At 39.8% G+C, this 27,330-nt stretch overlaps 4 protein-coding genes and 1 long non-coding RNA gene across 6 annotated transcripts; 1 reads left to right on the top strand and 4 right to left on the bottom strand.

The window, feature by feature from the left end:
- Nucleotides 1-1,472: 1,472 nt before the first annotated feature.
- LOC135640408 (casein kinase 1-like protein HD16) lies at nt 1,473-7,566 on the bottom strand. Of its 2 annotated transcripts, none has more exons than XM_065154817.1 (16): nt 7,054-7,566; nt 4,885-5,019; nt 4,736-4,809; nt 4,586-4,655; nt 4,439-4,494; nt 4,284-4,355; nt 4,040-4,134; nt 3,852-3,918; nt 3,602-3,731; nt 3,302-3,520; nt 3,068-3,198; nt 2,817-2,991; nt 2,572-2,662; nt 2,328-2,485; nt 1,956-2,144; nt 1,473-1,873 (listed from the first exon to the last, which is right to left on the bottom strand). In XM_065154817.1, the coding sequence occupies exons 1-16, from the start codon at nt 7,372-7,374 to the stop codon at nt 1,814-1,816; spliced, it is 2,043 nt and encodes a 680-aa protein (XP_065010889.1). In that variant the 5' UTR covers nt 7,375-7,566; the 3' UTR covers nt 1,473-1,813. The 2 variants fall into 2 exon arrangements, with proteins under 2 accessions (XP_065010889.1, XP_065010881.1); XM_065154809.1 differs by having other exon boundaries at nt 3,068-3,210; nt 7,054-7,565.
- A 170-nt stretch (nt 7,567-7,736) lies between these two features.
- LOC135640424 (uncharacterized) lies at nt 7,737-10,984 on the top strand. The gene is made up of 2 exons (XR_010497317.1): nt 7,737-8,117; nt 10,592-10,984. It is a non-coding gene; the product is annotated as an uncharacterized LOC135640424 (long non-coding RNA).
- A 182-nt stretch (nt 10,985-11,166) lies between these two features.
- LOC135640420 (HVA22-like protein f) lies at nt 11,167-12,440 on the bottom strand. The gene is made up of 5 exons (XM_065154823.1): nt 12,312-12,440; nt 12,209-12,235; nt 11,997-12,119; nt 11,447-11,693; nt 11,167-11,348 (listed from the first exon to the last, which is right to left on the bottom strand). Exons 1-5 carry the CDS (start codon nt 12,356-12,358, stop codon nt 11,277-11,279), a joined length of 516 nt encoding a protein of 171 aa, XP_065010895.1. The 5' UTR covers nt 12,359-12,440; the 3' UTR covers nt 11,167-11,276.
- A 4,456-nt stretch (nt 12,441-16,896) lies between these two features.
- LOC135640404 (pentatricopeptide repeat-containing protein At3g61520, mitochondrial-like) lies at nt 16,897-19,942 on the bottom strand. Its single transcript, XM_065154802.1, has 2 exons — nt 17,471-19,942; nt 16,897-17,269 (listed from the first exon to the last, which is right to left on the bottom strand). Exons 1-2 carry the CDS (start codon nt 19,305-19,307, stop codon nt 17,241-17,243), a joined length of 1,866 nt encoding a protein of 621 aa, XP_065010874.1. The 5' UTR covers nt 19,308-19,942; the 3' UTR covers nt 16,897-17,240.
- Nucleotides 19,943-20,767: 825 nt separating this feature from the next.
- On the bottom strand, nt 20,768-25,900 carry LOC135640400 (V-type proton ATPase subunit E-like). The gene is made up of 6 exons (XM_065154793.1): nt 25,587-25,900; nt 24,799-24,899; nt 23,409-23,592; nt 22,845-23,041; nt 21,422-21,521; nt 20,768-21,014 (listed from the first exon to the last, which is right to left on the bottom strand). The coding sequence occupies exons 1-6, from the start codon at nt 25,893-25,895 to the stop codon at nt 20,979-20,981; spliced, it is 927 nt and encodes a 308-aa protein (XP_065010865.1). The 5' UTR covers nt 25,896-25,900; the 3' UTR covers nt 20,768-20,978.
- Nucleotides 25,901-27,330: the final 1,430 nt, after the last annotated feature.

Below are 27,330 nucleotides of genomic sequence, written 5' to 3'. Positions count from 1 at the left end.
GCAATATGTTTCCTTGGTAGAAACATTATAAATACAAAGCAAAAAATCTTAAAACATCTAACCAGACACTACTTGCTTTAGTCCAACTCGCATGTGCAACAAAAACTCTTGACCCGTTTAATCCAGTTGGGTCATCCCAGTGTCTTTGCCCTATCTCTTTAGACCTGGGTTGACCCATTGCCTCATTTTTGAGAGAAAAAAGGAGCAAAGGAATACTTTCAGCATAAAGAAAATAACACACAAGTAAATGAATTCTGTCTAAATTCAATATCCAACTGGCGTGGTCTGTTTTAGTTATAACAAATCACTTCAATTCCATCTAACTAAGCAATCCTCCTTGCTCACGGTTCCAATAAGAAAGACAAACTAATGAGATTTGAAATATTGTTTTTCTAGAGTTTAACTTGTTTAGAATAAGCTGCAAATACAGGAGAAAGATGCAATAAGATAACTGCTTTAACAAATAAAATGTGTGCTATCTTTCTAGTAATGGCCAATACCCAAGCGGTGACTATTCAATCATTATTGTTACTAAAAATGAGTTTCAAATGGCACTAGCTATATGAACCAGATGACAAACTCAAAACAACTGATTTTCTATATGACAAAATTATACCCAATAAACTATGCTGTCTCTTCAACTGCTACCTTAAGTATCTGTGCTAAGAAGAAAATAAAAATATTTCTATATGTTGCCAACAAAATATCATTACCATGCATTTCAAAGAAGTGCACCAGCTATTCAAAGTTAGCATGACTAAAAAAAGAAATTGAGTACACAGGCATCATTCAAAAAGTTTAGAAAATCATACCATACAAATAGATCTGCCATCTGCTTCTAACCTGCAACAGTTAACAGTTCAACTATTCTTTTACAATAATATCCTAGTAATTAAATAGTATTAACTATTAAGTATATAGCTGTTGGTAAGTATTGCCATCTTTAAGTTGTCTATTTTAACAATTCAAAATATAAATGGTGACATTATCCTCTTTGAGAGTATAACACAGCACAAATGCAACAGATATTGCAGTGTGCATATTAGCTTGAAAGATCCTGACCAAGTAAACCAACATTACCAATGTACATAACCTTTAAAGAACGGCAACTTGTATACAATGAAACTATAAATTGAAAATCAACTTCATCGTGCACTCAACAATGAAATATATACATTAGTCATCGCTCTATATAAAAGAATTGGTTGAACATTCATGATTTGCACCGAGATAGACCTGAGTAGTTTAAAAGAAGGCAAACAAAAAAACAGATGCTGCAGACCACAACTTCCACAACTAAATGTCTCATCATTGAAAAGAACATTTCCCACATTAAAGACTCACAAAGTCACAATGATATTTGAAAGCATGAAAACAAGTCAAATCATGAACCAACACATGATGTTGGACTGCAATCATAAGAGAAGGACAAGCAACCAGTTATTATACTATCCCTCAATGGTGCTAAGAGATGAAACCAAAATGGAAAGCCAACTCTGTTAGTAAATGGTCACACATAATAGATGTTTAACTCTCTAGCAAAATAAGAAGTACTAGCCAAGCAATTATCTTTTAACTGTACAAAACTAAAAGTAATTTAAGATGCCCAGCTCAAATATAATTTGACAGCTCAACCAAGGGCATCCTCAAAACTTGACACTGATGTGCACCAATCTGTTAATGATCACCTATAATAGATATGGTGAAAAGGTGCCTTAGCTAGGTCTAATAATAGCATAGCCTCCAGAAAATGAAACAATATGATTGTTGCATGGGCGAGGTGTCCAGTCATTCCAACTGAAGCTAGGCGACTTCAAGAAACTGTGCGGCCGTAACAAACAGATGCAAGATACAGATTTTTTGCCCACTTCTCCTGCAAGCAAATAATACATTCACTTGTTAACAATAAAACTAATGTCTGTGATCTTCAACCATGTGAAAGGAAGGGACCCCACCTTCACATGCTGACTAGGAAAAGCGGATGTTCTGAGTGTCTCTTGTGTTTCATCCACTGGTTTCCTTCTAGGTACACTTAGCACAAAGGCTGCCTGGTCCCATGTTGCAGCAGTTGCAGTTATACGGTAACCGCTATCCCATCTCCGATGAATGCCTTCACTAGGGTATAGGAAGTCAAGCTCAACAACCTGATATGGAGAATGGTAGATTCAGTTATAGGTCCCTTATATCCAAATTCAAATACATACATTTGGAATCAATTGATAACTAGTTATACTAGAAAATCCATCAACCATGATTCCCCTCCTTTTCTTTACTATTTTGCTCCTCTTTTCGCCTTCTATTCAAAAGAAAAGGTGCATGCATATGACCTGTTCTAAGAAGCCTGCATTACGAGACATAACAACGGCCCATCGATTTCCAGCTGTTGCCATTGCAGTGACATAAAAACCTTCTCGCCATTTTTTGTTTATCCATTTGAAAGGAAATGACTCGCTGACTTTGTAAGATTGTTGTGCATATGGTGTACCTGCAACATAATAAACAAGGAGAAGAATAACTACCAAAACAGTGTGAAGCTCAAAATAAAAAAAATACACAAAACAGGAAGATTACCTTTTGACATTACCACCAAGGAGCTACCATTGTCTGCCCCTGCTAGGGAACTAATGTAATAGTTTTTCTCCCATTGTTCCATTATCCATTCCTACAAATACAATAGAAATATCTAAATGTTTCTAGAAACCACTAATTATGTTAACAATAGAGACACATGTTCTCGGATAATGTAACGTCTGCTTCATGCATTCAAGAATTGTACTTAAAACCAATATACAGTGGATCAGCACATAGGCACTTACTTTATGAAGAAAACTTGCAGATAGCTCATACACTTGAGCAGAGAAACCAGTGCCTGCATCCATAATCAGGGCCCAAAGATTCGAAGAAGATGATACACAACTGATGAATAAGCCATCTTCGTTGCCTTTCTCAGTATGCTGTGCAAGCCTGATATCAGCTACATTATAATGGTACCTACAGCATCAGATAGAGATGTCATTCTTCTTATCTAAGTAAATAATTTTAAATTTAAACCACAGAGAACAAGCACCTTTGCTTCATAGGTCTCCGTGCATTATAAACACTGATCCATTGTGTAGCAGGCATCCCCATCCTAATCTTCTTTCTGGGTTGCTCTTCTTCTTCTTCTTCCATCATCAGACGGCCTCTCTTTTGACCGACCTGATACACAAGCTTTATAACATGCAAGTTAGGTGAAATAGACTTATGACTTAAAAGTATAATGGCATTAATCAAAGAAGGCAAACAGAAAAAATTGAAATACCCTTTGAGCTCCATCAGTGTTAATTGGTCTAATATCTGGATTAGGACCAACAACGCCATCAAAAAGAGAGATGCACTTTGCATAGTTAGGTTCTTCATCAAATTTCAAGTTGACCACGTACTCAATAAATCGTTTGAAAGGTTGCGGACAAAAGCAACTAAGAGATTCTGGAGATGTAGCCATCTTCTTCTTGCAGACAAGGAAACCTTTGTTTTCTCCCTATCAATATAGGAAAAACAAGGCATGACAGAAGAAAATCAAACATCGACCATGGTCAATTAGAACTCCAAGTATTTATACCTGGTAACCTTGCCAAGGTAGTCGACCACGGAGAAGAAAGACTAGTGTATAAGCAAGGGATTCTAAGTCATCTCTCCTGCTTGCTGTCCTCCCAAGGTGAGCATGAACACTAGCATAACGCACTGTCCCCCTGCAATGTGTAACAGTAGAATAATAACTGTACTTGGAATAACAAATACCAAATCTTGAAATGTTTATCTTGCAACTCTTGTATTTGTTTTTTGTTTAGAAGTGATCAGCAACAAATAACCTAAAAACATCTGGCCGTTGATCATATTCAACATGCAGACTGGTTGAACTATCCTTCCACTTGGTGGCTGCAAGTCAAGAAGCTCAGAGTTTAATAAGACATCCTATGTCATAACAGATTATGGAAATAAATTGAAAATTTGTCTACTCACAAGCTAAGCTAGACATGAAAGGCAATTTTTATATTACCTAAGCCAAGATCAACAAGAAAGAGTTTCTTTTCTTCAGAAGTTCCAGCAGGACCAAGTAAAAAATTCTCAGGTTTTACATCCCCATGCACATATCTGACATTAACAATAGCAGTGAGTCTCAGAAAACATTAAATTTTCAGCGACTGGACAAGAACAGACAATGCTAAAAGATCACAAGATTACTGATTTCTCAATTCATAAGAAGATCAATTAAATTGCACAAGCACAGAATAAAAGGTTACCCTTTTGAATGCATCTTTTCCAATATGGAGATCGCTTCAATGGCAATACAAGCAACCATCTCTACAGACATTCTGAATAAGTTGAGAGACAAATTAGGAAGTTCAATATTTTTCAAAATATTATCACACCAACCAAAATTTAATCTAGAACTCACGTGTGGGAGTTATTATTCCATACATCCCACAGACTTGGTCCCAGCATATCCATAATCTGCAGAATTGTGTTATGAAATTATGCATCTAAAACAACTAGATGAACCTTGAAAATAGAGTAGATAGTAGCCACAGAAATTCTCAAGTACCATAATATAATAGTCCCCTTGGCGACCCTTGTAATGGACTCGTGGAACACCATGGATGCCACCAAGAGTGCTGCAGAAATAGAAGGCAATATTGATCAGACAGTTACAGAACGTGGTTTCCACTGAAAAATTTAACAGTACCGAACTTACTTGTAGACCTGCCATTCATAAGGTGGACCATAATTGCATCCTTTACTACTCCTATGCTCAAACTTTAGTGCTACCTGGCATTCATGTGCTGCATAAAGTTAAGGATACTTCGATAGTTCATAAATTACAATGATAGAAAAAGTTTGCACCTCTATGGCACTAGAACCAGTAGTCCTATCATTTGCATTGATAGGTGAAATACGGCGACCAACATATACTTGTCCAAATCCTCCTTTCCCTAGCTTCCTTTCAACTTTGTAGACCGGTGAATTGCTCACTTGTACCTGTCACAGAAGTAAAAATAGATCCACACTGAAGGTACAAACTGCTGTAGAGATATGAAAATTATCCTAATCAGAGTACAAACCATAACATAAAAGAAAAGTGAAGCAAGAAATAACCAGTGATCATAATAAAGAATATAGCTTTTCTATTACAAAATACTGTATCGCATGACCCTATTGACCGCACATGAAATGCTCAAATTGGTATGCTGTGTGATTCATGGGTAAAAGGAAGACCATAAATTCACCTACTAGTTATTTGAGTTTTTTTAATTAAGGACCAATATGATGGATCTTGTTATCAAGATGCATCAATCTGTGTCAACAGATGTTGCAACCACACTAGATTTTCCTCGATGTTTCTGTTTTCTTGTTTATCATCTGTTGACTGTATAACATCTGCTGGCTGAATGTTGTCATCATTTGATTGCTTACACCATGCTGGAGCACTTGGTGATCTTTTTAGTGGTGTAAAATTTCTGAACTAGAAAACAATTGTTTGTGTGCCTTTTCTATTGTTAAATATCCTCTTATTTTTGGGGTTCCAGCTGCAACAAGTGAAAAATAAGATTATAATTGCTAGCAGAATATCTTATAATGTTTTCTTAGGTATGGATCAGGTAATGTTGCTGCTCGTACACAGCAAACATGGTATAGAAATCTCTCCAAAAACACAGGCATGAGGCCATCCACCAGCAATTCAAGCCTCCCTGAGAATTCTGAGGATGAATAACCCAAAGATGAACACATCAGCAGCAGCAACAGCAGAGAAAATTTTCATCCGTGCAACTCAACCTCAAGGAAAAGTGAATTAATTTTATTGTAACATTTCAGAATAATTATGTGACATTACTTTCCACCTCTGATCATTTACACTAATGGCTCCAGTGAAAAATGGTTCTTCAACAAGGTCATTTACTGAGAAATGTGGTATGGCACCAAGTAGCATGGATGTAATTAGTGCTTTTGAATAGCTGCTTTTGAATAGATTACATAATTCATTCACATCAAAATCAACACTAGAAATTAAGTTGAAAATGGGACTAAAAGAAGACACCTTGATTGAACATCTTTTAATAGAATGAATTATAAATTGCTTAACATTGGTGTCCACATGTGAAGAGCTAATTCCTATCATTCTAACATGCCTACCCCACTAATTATATAGGTTTTAAGTCACAAATCAGCTAAAAAATTTCTCAATGAGTTCAGCAACCAAAATCATCACAATCGTCATTTTGTCATTATCATGAGAGGCTCTTTGAGTTTTATTAGTGTTTCCATCATTTTGCAAAATGTTACAACTTTGAAGACGATTCCCTCATTCAAAAAAAAAGGGGGGGGGTGTTGGGGGGTGAAACAAGGCCAATGAAGTAATAGGTACATGCTCGAGTCAAAACAAAAAAAGGCAAATCTTACCCACTCTAGGTTGATTCTTTTCATGAGAGAACTCATCTTTTTTAGATGTTAAAAGTAGAGGCGATTTCAAAAAGAAAGGAATAGAACAGGAAAAAAAGAAATACTGGACTCACAATTAACCTCACAAGAGAAAAGCATAAATAATTTATTATTTATTTTCAAAGTAGGTAAAAGGAACAAAATACATCAGCAAATCTCTTATAAAATATATGCAAGATCTGGAAACATGACAGCGACAGCAATTTGCAGCGATTACTCGTCAAAACATTACAATATGAATTACAAATTATAGAACAAAAGGTGCCTTACAGCTGCATCCATAAAGGAAATCATCAGTTTCATAGATCAAAATTACAAAATCCATATTACAAAAAAACGTTAAACTCGATAGCAACATAAACAAAGAAACAATATTCAAGCAGCTGACGTTTCCTTTGACTGCTCAACTATGTACAGATGCTAAGCACAGTGGAAATTATTTCAAGAAACAATCTGATATAGAAATAAAGAGAACAGCTGCACTATTCCAACATTAACAAATTGTGAAATCTGAGAGTCTCAACGTAAAACCAACACATCCTCATCATAACCTAGGCAAAAGGGGGAGGGACTCACCTTTTCCGGAAGCGGGGCTGTGCTCCCTTCCTCCTCCCCACCAGGGACCTTTCCCCCACTCTTCGCCCCACTATCGCAGTCATTCATCATCCTCTCACCGACCCCTTCCCTGTTCTCCTCGCCGCCGACCTCTCCGCGGCCCTCGACCAACCCGATCTCCTCCCTCCGCTCGGCTGGCCTCGTCAGGGTCGGCGGGTTCTCATCCACCGGCTGCTGCTGGTTCCTAGCCCCCCGCCTCCGCCTAGTGCTCGGCCGCTCAGCCTGTACCACCGGATTCGCCTGTGCCCGGCCCCTGCGCGCGCCGCTACGCAACTCCGGCATCCTTCATCGATCCAACCCCATGCCTGAAAGCCCTAAATCCCACGGCTCGACGCGATCGCACCTCGAACAAGAGAAAGAGCAGAAGGCGTGATTGATTCGACTAAGACAACGGCGATGGATCGGCAAGTTGAAGAACAAACACGGAGCTCGATCTGGGATTGGAGAAGAATTGGGACTTAGGGCTTCGATTCGGGAGAAATATAACCGAGAGAGGGCTTTCTAAGGAACCTCTCCAAAGGGACGGGGATGTTGACTTGAATCGGACTCTTCAACCAGATCTGAATCCGATCAGTTAAAGATGATCCGTTTGGTTCGAGAATGGTTGACCTGCTGGTCAAACGGGTTTGCAGTCAGGTCGATAAGTTATTTTATTGATCCGATGGTTCAACCCAATTCAACCCAACCCATCTATTGCAATGGTTCGGATAAGGTTCGGGTCCTATTCTAATCCAACGGACCCGTACGATCCTTACCCGACCCGAACAGCTCCGGTTGACAAAGAAGCGGGTCGCAGTAATCCCATAGATCGATCGTCTGATATTGATCGAACGGTGCGTATTAATGTTATAAAAAGAGCACAAAAATAATCGACAGTCGTCCCCTGCAACGGCCGCTAGGGTTCTGTCCCGCTTGCTATAAAGCCGGCGACGACCTCTATCCGACGGCGGATTACCGCGCCTATCGCTGCCGGACCCATCCTCGAAGTGGTGGTGTGTTGGATCCCTGGAGGAACACCGGATGAAGTAAGCTCCTTTTCCTTTGGTACAGTTCGAATATGATCATATCCGAGAGAATTGATTGAGATACGCTCATTTTCCTCTGATTTGCTTTGTTTTTTGTTTGGGAAAGGGGATCTCTCGATTGTTTCCTGCTTTCGATTGAGTCGAAGTTGGGTGGACGCTGAATACGAGTTTCTAAGGAATCCTTTCCGATGTAGAACACCTTCGAACCACGTTTCTGGTGTTACCTTAAGTAACAAGAAACTGTTTCAAGAAACTGTTCAATCCCCGCTGAGAGAGATTCGATCCTCAAAATTAAGTAATTTTCTGATTTTTATAGTTGTCCTAAAAAAGAAGTAACATCTGATTCGTTATTGTCAGCTGTGGTTCAACAAGTTAGGATCAAGGGGGCACATCATCCAAGAGAATTGATGAGCTTGAGAGTGTTATGGATGTTCTAGGGTTGTCTTCTAGCTTCTTGTTCACTGTTTTAGAGCTTCACATTGGATGAACTTCTTGTGGGGTTTAAACGCAGTGATATATCAAGTTGTCATCGCAGCTGCACTTGGTCTCGGTCATGACTCCTTGATCTTGGAAGATCTCTGAGCGAGACCTTGCAGACAATCAATGCTGTCACGCCTTGGCAATCCCATGTGTATGCTTATAGCTAATGAGAATCTTACTCGTGCATTGGCCTTAACCAAATCGAACTAGCTAAGAATGTTTAGGAGGTAGCAGTCTGTGATATTCTGATCACCATCTCATCTCTTATTTGTTCAGATAGCACAAGTTAGCTGTATGCAATCCATCATCGCCTCAAAAACGAAGTACAGACATTATATTAAATGGATTTGGTTCATTTTATATGTGAATGACCTTTGAAAAGACCAATCAGATGTCTGCTTTATGATATAACGAATTAATGGTTAATTCAGGGATTCAGCTGTTTATCTTTGGGCTTATGCAGGATATTTTTCAGTCAGTTAATCCTTTGTGCTGTCTTGGTCTTGTTAGGGCTCTTTTAGCACTTCCATACTGCATCCTCTTGCAACTTGTGCATCATACCATTTAGAATTGGAAGGCTATTTGTTTGTCGCCAACCTTGTAAAACATGAAGGTGTAATTCATCCTTAAAACTTATTACTTTGATTATTATGATTGATCTTGGTGGTATCATATCTCGCTCTTGTGTTGCCTCTTAATCTATACAAGATATTACAACAGGCAAGCGTCTTCTGTTTCTATACTTTGGTACATGTTTGTCTCCCTGAGTCTGAAATATTTCACGTCTTGTTGAAAAAGGCTTAAGAAGATATAACCTCTCTCACATGTGTGCAAGTAAGATGTAAAGAACTCTGAGTTGGTGTTTGAAAGAGCATGTAACACAGTACAGCAACATTCAGTCAAACTAGAACAACTCATGAAGAAAGCATCGCATGGTTCAGATTATAAATAAGAAAGGTAATAGGAGGTTTTCTGAGTTCCATGATCACATCAGAAGTTGTAGAAGCTATCTGATCTTGTTTAGAACAGGTTTGTTGTTTTTCTACATGGCATTAATAGTCTTAAACAATTTGTTCCAAGTCTGATATACTGGTACCCACTTAAAGCAATTTCAGGTTGCACCGTGAGAAAAGAACATTTTCTGTCTCCATCATCTGATTAGGTTAAACTTAGCTTCGATAGCTCCTACATCAATAAGGATGATTGTGTGGTGTGGATCACCACATATGTTCAATATGTTCAATATGACCGGTCTTTGAGGCCGAAAATAACTCCCGATGAGTTTACAAGGCACGCAAATGCAACAGCAAGAAGCTCATTTTGGAATCCGAATTCGAAGCTCTTTTTGTGTTTTGAAAATGAAACAAATTCTGGTGGAGGATTGCTGATTTTCTGACTGATATGTAATTTATATTTTGAACTTGTTGACGGTAGATTGTTGTCGTGTCAACATGAATTGAACGAAATTTCCTGGTTTGTCAGTTGTCACCTATGTTTTTTTACTGAACTTTTTTGACAGATATCAATATGGTTATTGATCTCTCTTATCCTAGGAAAAAAAAAATATAACACTCTTCTGGGAAGACGAGTGTGAAAAAGATCCTGAAACGAAAAACTTCTTATAGATTTGTTTCTTCGAAAGAAGTTTGCATCCGAAGAGGACGTAGAATTCTGGCTCTTTGGAAAAATAAAAAATTGATTTCTCTATGATTTGGAGATGAGCCGTTTCAAAAATTCTTTCTTGCTTTATGATGACATTTTCTGATTGATTCTGTGTTTTTAGAGCAAATCCAAACTATTTCAAATCACAAACTAAAAGACTGGGAGCTTCTGCTGCTCCTCTCCCCAAATGGAAACAGTCAAATTATGAGCCGATATATCGGATGTGATTAAAAATCATTACATGAACTCTTTGGGCTAAATCTCAAATATTTTCTGATTGTTTCTGCTTTCACTCATTAGTGTTATCATATTGTATTGCTCAAATATTGTAGAATCCTGTCGGGGGGATCACTTGCCTCCGTCATCGGCAATACTATTGTGCTCATCTTCGCCACATTCGCACTAGAGGCAAAAGGACATTCTCATATGTGTGAATGCAACTATCACGGTTGAACAGATTCTTCACACCCAGTCATATCCAGGTTTGCAGTTCAGGCTTTAGTGCAGAATGAGTGCTTCTGAAGCTCCACTGTAGAATGCTAGAGCAGCAAAGAACCTCAAAAAGTGTCTCAGGTCCACAAAAGGAATGTTCTTGAATGGGATGATCACTTCAATTATTAGAAAATAAGCAATTCAATGCCAAGCTCTGATTTCTTCTTGTAAACTTGACATGTAGAACCTTAGAGAGAAGGACATTTATATAAACTCAACCTTTTATGATATCATCTTTGACGTTTAGTTTGATTTAATATTCCCAACATCCTCTCATATGTTAGGTTTTTTTTTCCAATTTAAGGTCAGGATAAGTTTTGAAAAGAGAGCCTTTTGCTTTTTCTTATTTAAAATAATAATAAAAAGCTGAAATTTCTTGCCCAGAGATGGAGGAGTTCATTTGCAAATGCCATGATGAGCTGAAATGGTTGGGTTCAAAGGCAATAATGACATGGATGAAGAGAGGGACTTGCATTGCCACACACTGTCCTTTTAGAATGTTTATTCATCCTCTTCTCACTTCAACTACGCATCCACACTGACAGAAGAAGCTCTTGGCATCACTTTCGCTGGCTGACCCCTCGCTTCTCTTTCCGCCTGCAATGTCAAGTTGGGATGAGGTTTCTACGGAGGGAGGAGTCTGTCGGAAGCATGGAGGGTAAAACATCAAAACACTCTCGATCGGGCGTGCTTACTGCCTTGACGACCCTCTCGAAGGCTTCCTGTCCATAAACGTCGACGAACCGTTCGACGGATTTCCTGGCGTCGAGGCTGAGCGTCTGCATCACGCGCCGCTGTCGATCCGAGTAGCTGGAGCTGACGGTGCCGCCGAGGTTGACGTACCTCCGGACGTGGTTCTCGTAGATGTAGGCGGCTCCGTTGAAGATGGGAAGCACCAACCAGGAGCAGAACACCAGCTTCATGTACGGCCACAGAGGAAACCTGACCACAGATCCCATCCCATAGACTTGCACGTAATCCCGGAGAGAAGATGATAAATGAAACGCAGCATATCTTAATTTCAATAAAACTCTTTTTCGTTTCAGTTAAATATATACTATCAGTCTGAATCGTGATTTTAGCTAATAAAAGAAATTAATAAAATCTAAGAAAGAAAAATAATAATAAACGATAGGGTATAAAATTTCAATTTAAAGTATTTTTAATTTAACGTTAATGGTCGGTAAAAAGAGATTCTGCAGTCGACCTCTGACGGTCTTCCGACGACAGGGTGTGTTTGGTTACCACTGTAGCATTGTCCAGCAGGAGAGCTCGAAGAGGGTGATGAGCGAGTAGAGCACCCAATAGGTCAGCCACTGCTGGTCATCAACAGGCGAAGGGCTCTCGATCGCCCGCATCGATGCGTATCTGCATCACGTATAACCCGATGAGACGAAGAACGATATGCACAAGAAGAAGAAGAAGAAGAAGAAGAAGAAGAAGAGAGTGGCGCTTACAGAGGATAAAGCAGCATCACCACAGGGCTGCCACATACACAGATCATTAGTGCCAGAAACATGAAGCCTAACTGCTGCATTAATATCAGATCATATGTCTCACCCGATCAATGCATCAAGATGCCTGGCCATGGCTACTACGACACCCATCTTCCTCCTCACCGAGCTATGAGAATTATAGATTCAGTGGAGGAGACGAGATGGTTTTAAGGAGCACACAGGGAGGAGGATTCCTTCCTACAAGAAAGGCATTCTCGGTGCCCCTGTTCAAAGTCTTCTTTCCTCCATGGCCAAGAAAAGGAGGCAGAAAGGAGTTGCAGAGGAAGGCAAACAAGGAACCGCCTGTTGCATCATTCAAATCCGACATTTTAAATCAAATCCAATGCTTCGATGATACGAAAAGGATCGATCGATCGCAAAACCGGGCATATGCTATGAATCTCAATATTCCACAAAGACTCCCAAGGAAACAAAAACGCAGAATATGCCCTATCACGAGTCTTTCCATAGCGATTTCTGTAACACAATGCCTGGAATTATTTATATCATGTTGTGTATTCCAAGAATATTTTCATGCAGAATTAAGAGGCAGTGAATACAAACAATGCATCAGAAACGCTTGATATCAGATTGATTGCCGGTTGTTACGTACACAAGTTTATCCAAAGCTCATCTTCCTCCGGAATTAAGAGCTCCGTCGCCTTTCGGCGGCGAATGTTGGAACGGAAAGCAAAATGCATCCATGTACTCGGTCAGAAACACTTGATGCCAGAGATCGTCCCGATGACAATTGAAGGACATTTAAATAACATCTTCCTGTGGAATTAAACACCTATTACTGGATTGAACTAAGCATTTCGGAAGTAAACGCTGTAACACGACGCAATATACGTCCACATACACTTTGCCGGAAACGATTGGTATTGATTGCTTTAGATTATCTACAAGTGTGTCCAAAGAGTATATTCCTGCAAAGTTAAAAGTCTTATTCCTCATTCAAAAATTTTACTTTTGGACTACCGTCCCGCAACACCTTCATCAATAGATTATTTATTATTTTTGTTTGCTTGTACAATGGTTTGGTAACATGATTTTTTTTGTTTTTGTGTTTTTGCTTAAAGATCGTAAGTATGAACAGTTTGTAAGCTACAGTGATTGCTCATCAGAACGGACAAAACTATCCTACAATGGCTCAATTTTTATTTATCATAACCTATTTTCTACATACTACGATGCGTAGCAAAATGTTAACCCTCTCAGCTCCTTAGAACCATTTGAACAACATAGGACTTGATGGGGGTTCAGAATAGTACAAGTTCTCATGTAAAAGACTACGGGGAATTGCTAACATGCTCGACAAGTCAGTGTGCAATCGTATGTGGACTTACGATTGCTCGTTTACCTTATAGAGTTTTTGTTTCTCCTTTGCTCGTTTACCTTATAGAGTTTTTGTTTCTCCTTCGTATTCTCTCTTGCACACAAACGTTTACTGTATTACTTATAAAATTATCCTCTTTGTGAGATATTAGAATTTATTCCTCGCTTGTTTTTTTGAACTAATCGATTTGCTCTCTTACTAGTCCTTCGTTACCCGAGCAATATTACAACTAGACTAATGCTTTACGGACGGATAACTGTCTCACGATTTTAATAATTTCAGTTAGGTGCATAACATTTCCTACAAAACATATTTTGATAATTTGATGAGTTTATCTAAAGAACATCTTCCTACAAAACCAAGAGATATTACTAATCGAAAACTAAGCCTTTCGGCAGTGAATAATGGAACGGAATGCAAAACATATTCAAGATACTGAGCCAGGTACACTTGATACAAGAACATGCATCCGATACAATCAATACATACCAGATTGCCTCAGATCAATCTGCAAAATTAGCTACAGAACATCTTCCTCGAATTTAAGAGGCCACTGATGATAAAATGAAAACACTTGATATCAGATCGCCTCGGATTACCTTTAAGTCTATCCGAAGAACATGTTCGTGCAGAATTAAGAGCCCTGTTTCTGATTGAAAACTAAGCATTTCTTTCTTTCCACAATGAAATTTCACCCTGACGCAACACGAAATGCACCTACCGACGTCAACTTCTCAAACAAGGAAATTTCACAGTCGAAGAAGATGAAATCTTGATGCCAACGGCATATTGCCTATCAAGAATATGTGCACTCCAGCAGAATGCCACAATTTTTTGTTCGTCCTCCTCATGTTTTGAAGCACATTAGATGAATAGAACTATAACTTCTTACAGATACTTTTCGATGAATCTGCAATGAAAGAGAGAGAGAGAGAGAGAGAGCATAATTCTATATCCAATGGATCAAGCCAAAATCATCGAGGACAAATAGAGTAGCAGACCGATCATAGGATTAAGAGGAGAATACTGCTCGCAGAAACTGTAAGAGTCTGCAATCCGACAAGCACATAGCAGAAATGATTCAAGTGAGGAGGGCACGGAAAACTAAAAGGAAAACGGTGGGGGGAGTTCACGCATCGGGCGCCTCGCAAGAGAAGATCTGGCGAGGGAGCCGCCACGCCTCCGCGGATCCGAAGCACATGTCGTCGAGGGCGTCGCTTCGGCACCACCGGCACCACTCGGACCGGCCGAGGCACGCCTTCCTCGACGTCATCGCAAGGCAGTCGGCGCCCCTCCCGCCGCCGATGCCCGCCCGTTTCCTGGCGGGCACGTACGCGAGGAGTCCCCGGCGGCCACCGGTGGGGGAAGCGAGGCACGAGATCGAGGCGAGCTGGAGGAGACACGGCAGCAGGAGAAGCAGTAGCAGAAGCGAGGACACAGCACGAGCCGCCATGGACATGGGGGATGGTCGGAACGCGACCACCAGCCGCAGCAAGCAGATCTGCCGTGATTGCTCGAGAGAAAACAGAGGCGTAACGGCACCAGTTAAAATGTCGACACCCCCTCTTGTCATTCACCCCAAAACGTAGCTCTCAAGTAGCAACGACCGAAAGCAAGGCCCACACCGGGTCCCATATGTAGATGCAAAGGTAATGTAATCGGGTGAAAAATAGGAGTGGAAAGAATGGTTGCTACTGGGTTGTTCTAGAATCGAGGCTAACGTTGAACATTGCCAGAAACTGTTACTTTACGACGAACGTCACGTGGCGTCCGTTAGAGAGAAACTTGTATGTGATGTAGCGTCCGTTAACTTCATTTATCGGTGTCGCGTTGTTGGGCGGGAGAGCGACCCGCCTCCGCTCCGCCCCGCCCGATCTCCCCTTCCCTTCAGTCCTCCCATCTTCTTCGATTCGAGATTAGGATTGGAATATGATCGAGAAGTTGGCGTAGGATTAGGACCTTATGGGTAGAAGTTCTATGTTACAACACTTATAAAATACGGTGAATGACACATCCTAACAAAATAAAAATAAAAAATAAATTTTTTTTATTAAGATGAATATATAGAGTTACTAAGAAAGAAATAGAAATATTTTTTTTCGCGAACAACTAGATATCATTTTGATAAAGGATAAGATGAAAAAAAATCATCTAAGATAATATGAACATATATTGAAGAAACCTCCTGGTAATAAAAAGATATGAAATAATTAATATTAATTATATGATAAGAAATAATAAAAAAAACTTAAAAGATTTTAATAAAAAATATAAATAAAATTTTAAGCACTTCAAATAGTAATTGAGGCTTAGTGATTTTGTTAGAGAAAATCACTAACAAAATGATTTTAGGTGTGAACATTTGAGAGAGAAAAATCAAAAAAGAAAAAGAAAAGAAAGAATGCATGTCAGTCTTGATGTTCAGTGGAGAGTTCTGCAAAAGAAAAAGGTTCAGAAGGGTGAAAAAGGATAATGAAGAAAAACTAGTTAGACTCACCACCATAAGCATTCTGGAGGGAGAAAAACCGTCTTCTATGGCTTGATGGTGTCCTCGGTCTCTGTAGAGCAGATGTTTCACCCACCGATGTCTCCAACAATTGATTCACCTCAGGATCGAGTAAAGGTGTTGAGGGATTAGAAAACCGACCTGATCGTGTTCATCTCGATGGATATCGAGAGGTTCATAGTTCGTCAACATTCTCTCTAACTCAACGGGCTTTCCATGTACTAAAATCTCTCTAATTCAACAGGAAGGCATCAAATGTGCTTATTGACTTGCAAATTATGTCAAATGATTAAGTCAAATTTTGTCCAAAGGTAAGCGTGCCCTGTTTTTTTTTTTTATTTATGCTGACCTGGATTCATATCGTTTTTCAAGTAATAAAACTAATTTTTCTTCGGGGAAAGCCAGAGGTCCCAAAGCCAACTGTAACCTCGAAGAAATTACTGCTGCACCAATGTCGTCGATGGCGGCCTGAGATGTCGACTTGTTGACATCGAATCTCCTAGGAACGTCTCGTCTCTCTTGTTCGTCTTAACCTTTTCGGCCATCTTAATCTTCTTGGTTTCTTCCAAGGCCTTGCAAATTGGGAATCAAAACCTAAAGCTTTAGAGATCATGAGAAAGAAAAAATATATTAAAAAAAAAACTATTTATGTGGAACAACATCATCTTCAGGCTCTAGTTCCTCACCAGACAAGATCGTCAAGATATTTCTCATATTGAAATAAGGCAAGATTAGTTAACAAATTATTAGCTCGACAATAGCATGGAACGAGATCAACAACGGTTTACCACATTGCCATCACCATTTCCATCAATCAAAATAATTATTAGCTCAATCCCATATTTGTCAAGATTCAAGTTAGAAAAGTACACCGGCAAAGCTTTCCCAACTACTCAGACACAAATTTTTGTAGGTGAGGTAGCTACATATATATTACTAATTGAGGCCATGACTACTTCAAATGTAAGACTAATCAGTGTATGATAGTTTGCCTCTACCTTGCACATTAGTGTAAGATGGAACCCAAGATGCCACTCTCCGTCGACCTCCAGTTCCATTAGCTCCTTAGTTGTGTCGGTCTCATAAATAATCCACTCTCTGTTGATGCTTGGCTTCTATCTTTCACCTTCTTCTTGGTGCATGCAAGATCAATACATGTCGCAAGTTGTAGACTTATCTTTTTCAGCAGTTGTTACATGCAAGATCAATACATGTCGCGATTATAATGCAGTGTCAAGCAAACAACTTATACTGGATTTCAAGTTATATCTGAGAGCTTCATCAATACTCATACCAGTTGGCTTCCCTTCTTGCACAAACTCATGTCAAAGAAACACAAATTACAAGCCTGCAACAGCATTAGGATAAGGAGACTCACCCTGAGGTGTCATTCGTTGCACGAAGCGTTTCAGTCTCTCCATTTCACCAATTGCCGTCAACCACTCCGTAAGAATATCCATCGTAACGCAGTCAGGTTTACATCCCTGTTCGCTCATTCGATCCATAAGCTTAAAGGCTTTGTCGGACATATGGCGATCTCGGAGCCCCTTGAATATGGCATTGTATGTGGTCACACTTGGAGGGACACCCTTCACCTGCATCTCCTCGACGAGGGATACCGCGATGTCAACTTTCTTATTCTTGCAGAGAGAATCGATAAGAATGTTGTAAATGACTGTGTTGGCTGGCACCATCGAAGCACCCATGTTCTCAAAGGTCTTCATGGCCTGGTCCAGCTCACTGGCTTTGCAGTAACCATTGATCAGAGCTCCATATGTGACCACAGAAAGCTTGCAACCATCATCCACCATTTTGTTCAGCAACTGATTCACTGTGGCGAAATCCCCAGCCTTGCACGAAGCAGCAATCAAAGTATTGTAAGTGAAGGCATCAGGTTTGAGCCCAGCCTCACACATCTCACGGAGCACCTCACCTGCCTCATCCAACCTCTTCTTCTTGCAGAATCCACTGATCAAAGTGTTATAGCTCTTTGTATCTAATCGAAAGCCATTCTCCCTCATGGAAGACGCAACCGAACAAGCATCGTCCAATCTGCCCACCTGTGTCAACCCAGAGATCAGAGTGAAGTATGTCACAGAATCGGGAGAATGCCCTTCCCTATGCATTTCATCGACCAAGTCCATTGCCTTGCCCACATTATTCGAATGCAGGAATGCTCCCACCAGAGTGCTATAGGTTACAACATTGGCTTTGACTTGTGGCCACTCCACCTGTTTCCTCCGAAAGAAATCATGGGCGCTACCGATCCTTCCATGCCTACACATTCCACAGACAAGCGTGTTGAGTGTGATCACATTTGGAGGTATCCCTTCTTTTTCCATCCTGACGAACAATTCGTGAGCCATATCGATCTCCGCTGACTTACAGAACCCATCGATCAGGCTATTGTATGTTACGGTGTCCGGCTTGCAATCGTAGCTCGATCTCATTGTATTGAGCAAGGATAACCCGTCGTGAAGCCTCCCGACCTTGCAGAACCCGTCAATGAGCGTGTTGAAAGTGACTGTGTCGGGGCTGACTCCCGACTCTGGGCTCGTCATTACGTCGAACACCTTCATCGCCTCATCCAGGCGGCGGGATTTGCAAAGATGATTGATGAGTATGCCAAAGGTGACCACACTGGGTCGGACGCCCATTCCCTTCATCTCCGAGAACAAAAAGTTCATCCTTGCAAAGTCTCGTGCTGCGGCAAGACCGGTCAAGAGGGCGTTGCACGCCGGGGTCTCGACGGCGCCGCCGGCATCCTTAACCGCGTGAAGGAAATCCCAGGCCGCGGAGGTGGCGCCGGAGCGGCAGAGCCTGCTGACGAGCTGGGTGAAATGGAAGGCGTCCGTCGGGAAGAATCCCATATTGGCCATCTGGACGAGGAGGCCGAGGGCCTCGTTGTCCAGGGGCAGGCTCTGCTTCGACCAGCTGGAGAACACGATCGCGCAGGTGTTGGAGTCCGGTCGGCAGGTGGAGTCAGGGGCGAGCATGCCGCGAAGGACGGACAGGGCTTCGGCGTGGTGGCGGCGGACGGCGGAGCGGAGGAGCGAACGGAGTGTGTCGTTACAGCTGCGGAGGGAGGCCTTCCCGGAGCGGAGGTGCTCGCCGTCGCTACCATGGCTGTCGGTCGAGGCGGCAGCAGATGCAAGACGGGCATGGGAGGGGCGGCAGCGGAGAGTCGTCAACGACGGGTTCTTTGCCAGCCTCATCTTTCAGCCCGCACGGGCGTCTCGGCCGACTCTTTAATCGGAGGGGCGGATGAGACGCAGAACTCCGTGACGCAAACTGCCGTCACGCTTGGTGATTCGTCATGCTACAATATTCGTGCTCAGCGTTATGCCTTAAGATTCGTGGCGAAATTTGATTCGGCTCTCTCGGGAGACTAGTCACCTTGCCATGGGGACCACCTCTCTCTCTCTCTCTCTCTGGCTATATGTAATCCCGCAGCAGCAGCACTCCCGGCTCGTGGTTATTCTCATCATCTGGTGCAACTCCAATGGAAACCTCGGAAGGAGAAGCACCGACGCTGTTCCGCTCTCCCCTCCTCAGCCCAGCTCGCGCCGTCACCCAGCTCTTCTCACGGGTATCAGCACGTGCTGCAGGAACCAAAACAGCCTACTTCGTTTTCATGTGCAGGGCTGAGTACTGCTTCATTCGTCAACTGGGCTTCTTCGGTGCTGCTTATACCGAGCATGGCGGGCGGACGGCCGAGCGCGAGAGAAGGCGACGGAGCCGAAGAAGGTGAGCAGACCGAGGCTCGTTTTTGAGGCGAGGAGTGCTAATGACATCCTCGACGATGGGGGTATCGGTGGAGGAAGCACGCCGAGAGAGCAGTGGATTAGAGCTCATATCGCAGGTAGTAGTGAGATCTTCTTGTTCTTGAACTTTGGAATGTACGTCTTCATTGTCATAGTTGCAATACTGTCGCCATATTGATGTCGTACACGGCTCTTTCCAACTCCATGTACATATCGACATTATATTGGAAGTCGTTGTAATTTTTCTCACATCTAATAGTGGAATAAGAACAAGCTAAAAATAGCATTCAACAACTTATTCTTGATAGTTGTTTAGGCCTCTCGTAATGAACTCATTAGGTATACTATTGTTTAAGATTTTTCTGCTTCCGTCTTCTAACTCTTATTCTCATTTAAATCCCATCATCTACAAGCAGATGCAACTCCCGACTTTGGTACCAAAAATTTGCTGATGCAGTAAACGAAGCACAAAAGAAAAGTGTATTTTACTCTCTTTTTTTTTTCTTACAAATAAGTTCAGCATTTCATTTCAAAGAGACAAAAAAAGATGCTAAATGAGATTTTAAGCCCTCTCCTCAAAACTATTCCAATTCATAAGTAGGTTATGAAGTATAGCTATTTTACCTGGTTGTTTTTTTTTTTTGGTGAATGCCAGCTTAGTATATGAATAAATTACCTGATCTATGACAATAATCTATTTCTGCAACAAATTGTTCAATGTCGTCCAGCATGATCCAAGATGTCTAATTCCAACTTCATAAAATACCTGGGGCCAACTTAGATTCTCTGATCATGTACTACCACAATATTGTTGTAATTATTTATTTCTCTAGGAAAAAAATAAAGCTGATAATTGGTAAAATGATCACTTTTCAGTTTTCTAATCCATAATCCAGCATGATGCAAAGAAATGACACCAAAATATTTGGTCCAGCGACCATAAGAAATACAATACACATGTGAAAGTCATTACATTATTGGATGAACAAGTATCTCACCAATGAGTGATCAAAGCACTTAAATCCAGACAAAGCAAAACATATATAACTGCTCTAGTGATGGATAAGCCATCTCGCATCTCTGAGGCAAAGGATACATGTAGCATTGATTACACCCATTTGATCATGCGACGACCTGGCCATAAAGACTCTTCCTTATCTGCAATCAACAAGAATTGATTTAGCAAACTGCCAACGCAAGTGCCGTCCCATTAAATTAGATCTGACAATAACAAAAGACAATCTTGGAAAGTGTGGCCTTCATGGAGAACAACTGCGCGTTACCACGAGAACTTGACAAACATGACACCAATGACATGATAATGTGATGAGTGTTAACACAAAACTAGATTAGGGTTGAAAGTTGAAACAACCATTAAATAGTCTTAAAACTTGCCAAATAACCTGCATGAAACTTGGCTTCAAAATCAACAAAGTGATAATATAAAATTTTCAGTATATAGTGATTCCACTTGAAAAGACATAAAAAAAACTTGGTCTTCCTAGGCATTCACCTCACTAAAATAAAAGAATGCACAGGATGAACACGTGAAAATAAGTGAGCACCTCAGGCAGTTTCTTGCGGAAGGCAACATCCAGTCTTGCATCAAGTGTATTCTCACAAACAATCTTCCCATCTATAGAAGCCAGGACGACACCACCAGAGCTGAATAAACAAACCTTCTCATCAGCATAAATCTTTTACTTGGTTGTTAAAGCTTTCAATAGACAGATGGTGATCACAAACTCAGTCTCTCTCAAATATAAATGCAAAATGACCTCAACGAATAAGAAACAAAGAATCTGTTAAAGACTGATCATTGTGTACTCTTCAACCTTGAAAATATGAACCATAATAATTGAGAAGTGCACAAGATTGTTGCATACAGATTGAAATTATGACCAGTGAAGTTACAATTAAAACAGTAGTTTCAAACACCAGATTTGGACCCAAATATAATACAAGTTGGATCATATTAACTTTACATAAAGCCCTGGCTAACAGAACTTCATGATATAAGCATGCAGCACACATCAGCTTCTGAGGTGGAGGATTACACTCTGATAATGAAGGGAATACAGAATAGAAGGATTATGAAACTGGAACTCTTAGCACAATTGTGGTGAACGGGTGTCTTGTAAATATGTCTCTGGAGATAGAACTCGAACGCTATGATAATAGAGATCCTCGCAAATGGGGCACTAACGAGAGATGGTAAGTACAGGCCAGAAAAAGGGTAAGCACTACCTGTTGTGATTAGAATCTTTAATATTGCCAGGGACTAAAAAGGTCAAGTCTGATTGGAAAGACAATGAAACAAAATGGGTAACATATCTAAAAATTGGATTGCAATAAAAAAACCACAAATGGGTAAGCTATTGAAAATACAAACAAAAAGGTTTCAGGCTTTGAAATAGTGTATCTTTTGGCCCCAATTTGAAGCCTAAGTGTCCCTGCCATTTGTTATGGAATAGTTCCAAGTTGGTAGATAAAAAATAAGATCAAAGTATTAAAATCCCAAACCAACATACAATAGACTATATAACTGGCGCCTAACATTATTAACATCACCTAGAACACCTTGTATATAAAGCTCCTACAAGATATTAGAACCAATGTTATAAAGAAAATCATTAGTCACAATTTGGTTACCATTATTGATTTGTTTAGTCTGACCCAAATTCATGCACAAGATTGTGCAAGTTTAATGTTGAAATGTCTTCTGGATATCTAATATATCACACATGGTTAACTATTCAATATAGGGACACTGAGCAATCACTAAAAGTTTTAAGGTATCTCAGAGCTTCTTATTGTTTAAAAAGACACTTAAGAATAGAAAAAGACTAAACATTTTAAACATCCAGATGACTAGGACATTTTATAAGGGTAGGTCTCATCCTCATGACAAATTGGTTCAACTCCTCTGAAACAGCTGTAAATTTGATATCACTAGAATTTCAAAACACTCCATGGACAGTGAATTACCAAGAGGGACCATGAGCATGGTGGTGGCTCGGAGCAGGTGGCAGGTAGACTTTGTGGTCTATGATGATATCTGGAGGATGAACATTTGCTTTAGCTGCATAATCCTCTTTTGCTGATTCCAGAGCGGACTCCACAAGATGAGCATCATCTTTACGACAGCGCAAGAGAACAGCCGGTTCTTTCAATCTCAGCAAGCTCTGAAGGGATAAATATTTCAGCTTACGTATATAAGTTTGGGATATTCAGACAATATTGCTATATTGATCAATAAAAACTATCACAGTTTAACATAAAGACATGAAGCAAATGGTGTTTGACCATTCACAGGAAATCATAGAAATCTCAGGGAGATAGTCACAGCGATTGCCATATCACATCTTTGTTTAGCTTATTGTAGGAAACATTTTATGACATATACATCATCATCTAGATTGAAGAATTATGCCAGTTACACCAGTTCCATCATTCTATATCCCTATGATTCATCACTTCTGTCAGTATATATTCCCAATACAATGGTGCTATCCTGTCAGTAACTAGAAGAAAAAAAATGAAGAAACCTACCTGAACAATGAGTTCTTTCAAAAGGTGTTTGTATTCATGATCATGGTGGGTGACATTCAGGATATGATGATGATGGCTGACATTCAGAAGCTCCTTTGCAGCATCCTCTTTCATGGAGTTGACTAAATCATCTTGAGCTTGAAGAACTTTAATACGAGATGCATTCAGCTGCATAGAATATTCACTGTAGAAAACAACAGGGGAAACTGTCAAATCACTGGTTATGACCATATAGATAATATACCTAAGCAATAGTGACTTAGAAAAGAAATACATCTCGTATAAGTTAGTTATAGTGTGTACATACTTGTATATTGTGTTTTCTTTGTTTATTTCATAAACAAAAAATAGACCTGACAGTGAATTGGTGTGTTATTTTAATTGCATTAGTGTTCCCGTCATATGACAGCTAACTGGTAAATTTATGCCCAATGTAGTAGTTAGTGGTCACCTATAGAACATTCAGCTTCTCTTTCTCTATATACAGGTGGTAAAAGACTAATGGAGTAAACATAAATTCATATGAATTATTATTTGATTAAGCATTGAGTATCTTGCAACAAACCACATTCTTCCTTCATAATTTGACATCCTAAGTTACCTGAAAAAAAAATTTATTTGCTTAACAACATAACAGAGCAATGTGATGTTAAAGTTTCAAATTTTGAAGGTATATTGTGATAATGATTAGCAATCTCATAAAATTCAAGAGGAAGAGGAAGAAGTTTCAAGTATCATTCATTTTGAGCTTTTATGTGGTAAGTTTTGTCAGACTGCCAGCTCTGTGCTGCTGGCTATATTGGTGCACTTGACCTTTGCAGGTATATGAAGCAATCACTTGAATTCACCACATTTATTTATGATTTTATTTTTGCTCCTAGGGAAGCTTTGCATCTAACAGCTGAATGTGGATAATTTTTTAATAGTTTCATGCCTTCTTCACTCTATCCTTAAATAAAAACGCTTAGTGACTATATAACCACAGACCTATACTTGCCAGCCATGGATAAGGTGAAGTAGCTCCAAGAAAAAGGAACAAAGTTATGTTAAACAAACACAAAGAAAGATGATAAGAACATAATGAACGCAAGGAATGAATTTTTCCCATCCCTTAACAAGGAATCTTCAACCGAAATTAAAAAAATATCATTCCATAAGTACAAACATAGTTCAGTTTGGAACTAAATAGTTCATTTCATCCTGTACGAGAATCAATTTCAGAACCAGCATACTAAAAGAAAAGTAAGTTGCAGTCTTCCAAGATAATTATCAAACAAAGGGTACAAATCTACGTGTAAATAACAAATCGCTCAAAGAAGATTACGGATCAGAAAATTGAGAAAAAGTATGCAATAGAATAAAAAAAACAAAGAAGAAATATCTAAGTTACATTTTCTTCCGAATTTCGACTTGCTTCTCTTTTCGTTCATATTCCTGCCTGATCTTCTTCTTTTCAGCTTCAACAAGTTGCAGCTTTTCAATGTTAAATTCCTAGAATGTACAAGAGCATGGAACACACACTTTAATTTAACCCCCCAAAGAAATAAGAAAATCGTAAATGTCAATATCAAAAGAGCATTGAATGGAAAATAGAGCTGCAACGAAAATAGTACACCTGGCATAATTATCCATACCAAGGCAACACAAAAGACTACAATTTCATCATAAACACAAAAGGTCCTGTAAAAGGATTCCACTACAAATAAATCTCTGACAGATGTGCGATAGCTTTAAGTGCAAGAATATTGTTTATCTAAATCGCATCATTTTCAGCTTCATCAATATCACTTCCAGATTCCAAAGTCGTATTATTTTTTCCTTTTATTTACCCTCAAACGAAGTACTAATATCAAATAAACTCAAATCCTTCATCCAAGCATTTCCAATCTGAAAGATAAAGCATATCTTATACGTAATTTACGTTCCATGAGGTAGAAAATCCCACTTAAGCTGGTTGATCTTATAAAAATTGGGAGTGTACTCGACTCATCGATTAATTCGAACATAAATATCTTACTCTAATAAAACCCCTCTTCATTTCTAACTAGAACTCTCCCTCAGTCGATCATGCCCGAAACAAGAGCAACGACGGGGAAACCAATTGAGAACCTAAGAAACTGGGTCGGAAAAAAAAAAAGGGAAATCAAAGGGGAAAAGGGGGAAGCGCGATGGGAAGACCTCTTCAGCGGAGATCGAGATCTCGTTGGCCTTCTCCTCGGCCTCCTGGCGGATGAACCGCACCATCTGCTGGATCTGCTTAGAGACATCCGCGTCGTTCATCTTTCCGATCCGGCGGCTACCCGATCGACCAGGGATGGGAAGTTCCAGATCAATCGATCGATCGCCAACGACGCGAGAAGGGAACAGCGACCACGCACGCCGCGAGAGAGCGGCGATGTCTGATAAGTCCGTCGAGTGACCAAGATAATGCTCCTCTCCAACCACGCTTACAACGAATACGATATCGGTCACATCATAACCGTTCATTCTCCATCGGCCCACTTCGTTAACCGTCCAGATCGATTCCGATCACAATTGTAGAGTAGAAATCGGACAGAATCCTGACTCTTTTAGGGTATTTTTTTTGGCTACTCGTTTGCTGTTGCCCAAGAATCAACCGGTACCATCATCAAACACAACAGGGTGGGTCCGATGGGACCCGCATGTATTCTTCTCCTGTTGTGATTATATTTAACGCCTGTCGTGAGATCCGCCACACCGTGTTCCGGAGTGGCCGTTGGATATAAGATCGGCTGATGTGGCGCTGCCTTAAGATGCGTGAAAGTCGGAGTGGCCGTTCCGATCACCTATGACTGATGGTAATATAATTAGTATCCACGAGGCACGTGAACCACGTGAAAGCAACACGTGACGCCGCCCATGGGCCGATTGGTCCGGTAGAGGAGGCGAATTTTGAGCTTATTATCCACCGTTATATTTATAACATGAATTTCCGAAAAAATATTTAATTTTGAGAAATTTTATAGAACATTTCTATCTATCTCTAAAAATTTTCATACAGAATTTCTGATCGATAAATTTATTCTTTTACCCGTGGATAGATAAGACCTATTTTTTAGTAATGTTTAGAAAAATTAAAAGACCTCCATCTTTTCATTTTTCTTATTATCTTCTTCTTATTCTTTGAATATTTTTTTTTTCTTCTAGCTTTATACGTGGGTGGTGTTGCTCCTTCCTCCATCCTATTCTTTCTTTGTTATTGAATCAATAAAATAAAAAATATCATATAAGTATATTATTATTATTATTATTAGCATTTGATCATTTAATAGTTATTTAGACATGATAAAATGCATATAGGATTTTCATGAACAGAGTGATATTTAAATCATTTTGTTTGATAAACAAATTGGTACTTAAATCCTCTTCCCATTTTCTTCCTTTGTGAAATCTGAAAGCTGTTACAATCAATTTTACTTTCTATTAACAATAATTGAAACTTACAGTTTTATTTTTATTGTTATTGCGTGAATAATTTACTTGCAAATTCAAATGCTTAAAAAAATTTCTAGAATTTTTCTTTTCTATTTTTCTGTATTAACTGTCCATGAAATTTATGTAAAAAATATCTTCAACACTGTAAATTAGCTACCAAATCAGCAAATTTATGCGGACAAATATCGAAGAGATCAAAGATTATTCGTGCCAGTTTGGTTAGAATCTATTCTGATAAAATCTGCTTAATTTGCCTACGAATGATCTAAATCAGCTAATCTAAAGTGGTCATCACTTTTATTCCTTTTCCCCAGTAAGTCAAATCTTTTGTGCCTTGAAGCAGTAGGTCTTTTACGCTTTGTAGCAACACTGAGAGCTCTTCTTTTCTTTACTGAACAATGAGCACGAATCTCTGCCTATGGCCAAAATTCCATTTTGTGTCTGCAATCTAATTAGCTATGATTTG

This window comes from Musa acuminata, chromosome BXJ1-4, assembly GCF_036884655.1.
Source record: "Musa acuminata AAA Group cultivar baxijiao chromosome BXJ1-4, Cavendish_Baxijiao_AAA, whole genome shotgun sequence".
NCBI classification, from domain to species: domain Eukaryota; kingdom Viridiplantae; phylum Streptophyta; class Magnoliopsida; order Zingiberales; family Musaceae; genus Musa; species Musa acuminata.
The sequence above is the reverse complement of the archived record's forward strand: the minus strand, read 5'-3'. Positions and strand labels throughout refer to the sequence as shown.

Bases quoted from the DNA above. Each gene is read 5' to 3' on its own strand.
- LOC135640408 (XM_065154809.1), bottom strand. From the start codon at position 7,374: ATGCCGGAGTTGCGTAGCGGCGCGCGCAGGGGCCGGGCACAGGCGAAT. The intron at 4,495-4,585 runs GTACTTGAGAAT...ACAATTCTGCAG, and splicing joins AAGGGGACTATTATATTATG to ATTATGGATATGCTGGGACC. The intron at 2,145-2,327 runs GTCATATGCATG...TCTCCATATCAG, and splicing joins ATGCAGGCTTCTTAGAACAG to GTTGTTGAGCTTGACTTCCT.
- LOC135640420 (XM_065154823.1), bottom strand. From the start codon at position 12,358: ATGGGTGTCGTAGTAGCCATGGCCAGGCATCTTGATGCATTGATCGG. The intron at 12,236-12,311 runs GTGAGACATATG...TGTATGTGGCAG, and splicing joins CATCTTGATGCATTGATCGG to CCCTGTGGTGATGCTGCTTT. The intron at 12,120-12,208 runs GTAAGCGCCACT...TACGTGATGCAG, and splicing joins GTGATGCTGCTTTATCCTCT to ATACGCATCGATGCGGGCGA.
- LOC135640404 (XM_065154802.1), bottom strand. From the start codon at position 19,307: ATGAGGCTGGCAAAGAACCCGTCGTTGACGACTCTCCGCTGCCGCCCC. The intron at 17,270-17,470 runs GTGAGTCTCCTT...CTGCTGAAAAAG, and splicing joins GCAACGAATGACACCTCAGG to ATAAGTCTACAACTTGCGAC.
- LOC135640400 (XM_065154793.1), bottom strand. From the start codon at position 25,895: ATGAACGGTTATGATGTGACCGATATCGTATTCGTTGTAAGCGTGGTT. The intron at 21,522-22,844 runs GTAATTCACTGT...TTGTTTATTCAG, and splicing joins CATGCTCATGGTCCCTCTTG to CTCTGGTGGTGTCGTCCTGG. The intron at 21,015-21,421 runs GTGCTCACTTAT...TGTTGATTGCAG, and splicing joins TCCGCAAGAAACTGCCTGAG to ATAAGGAAGAGTCTTTATGG.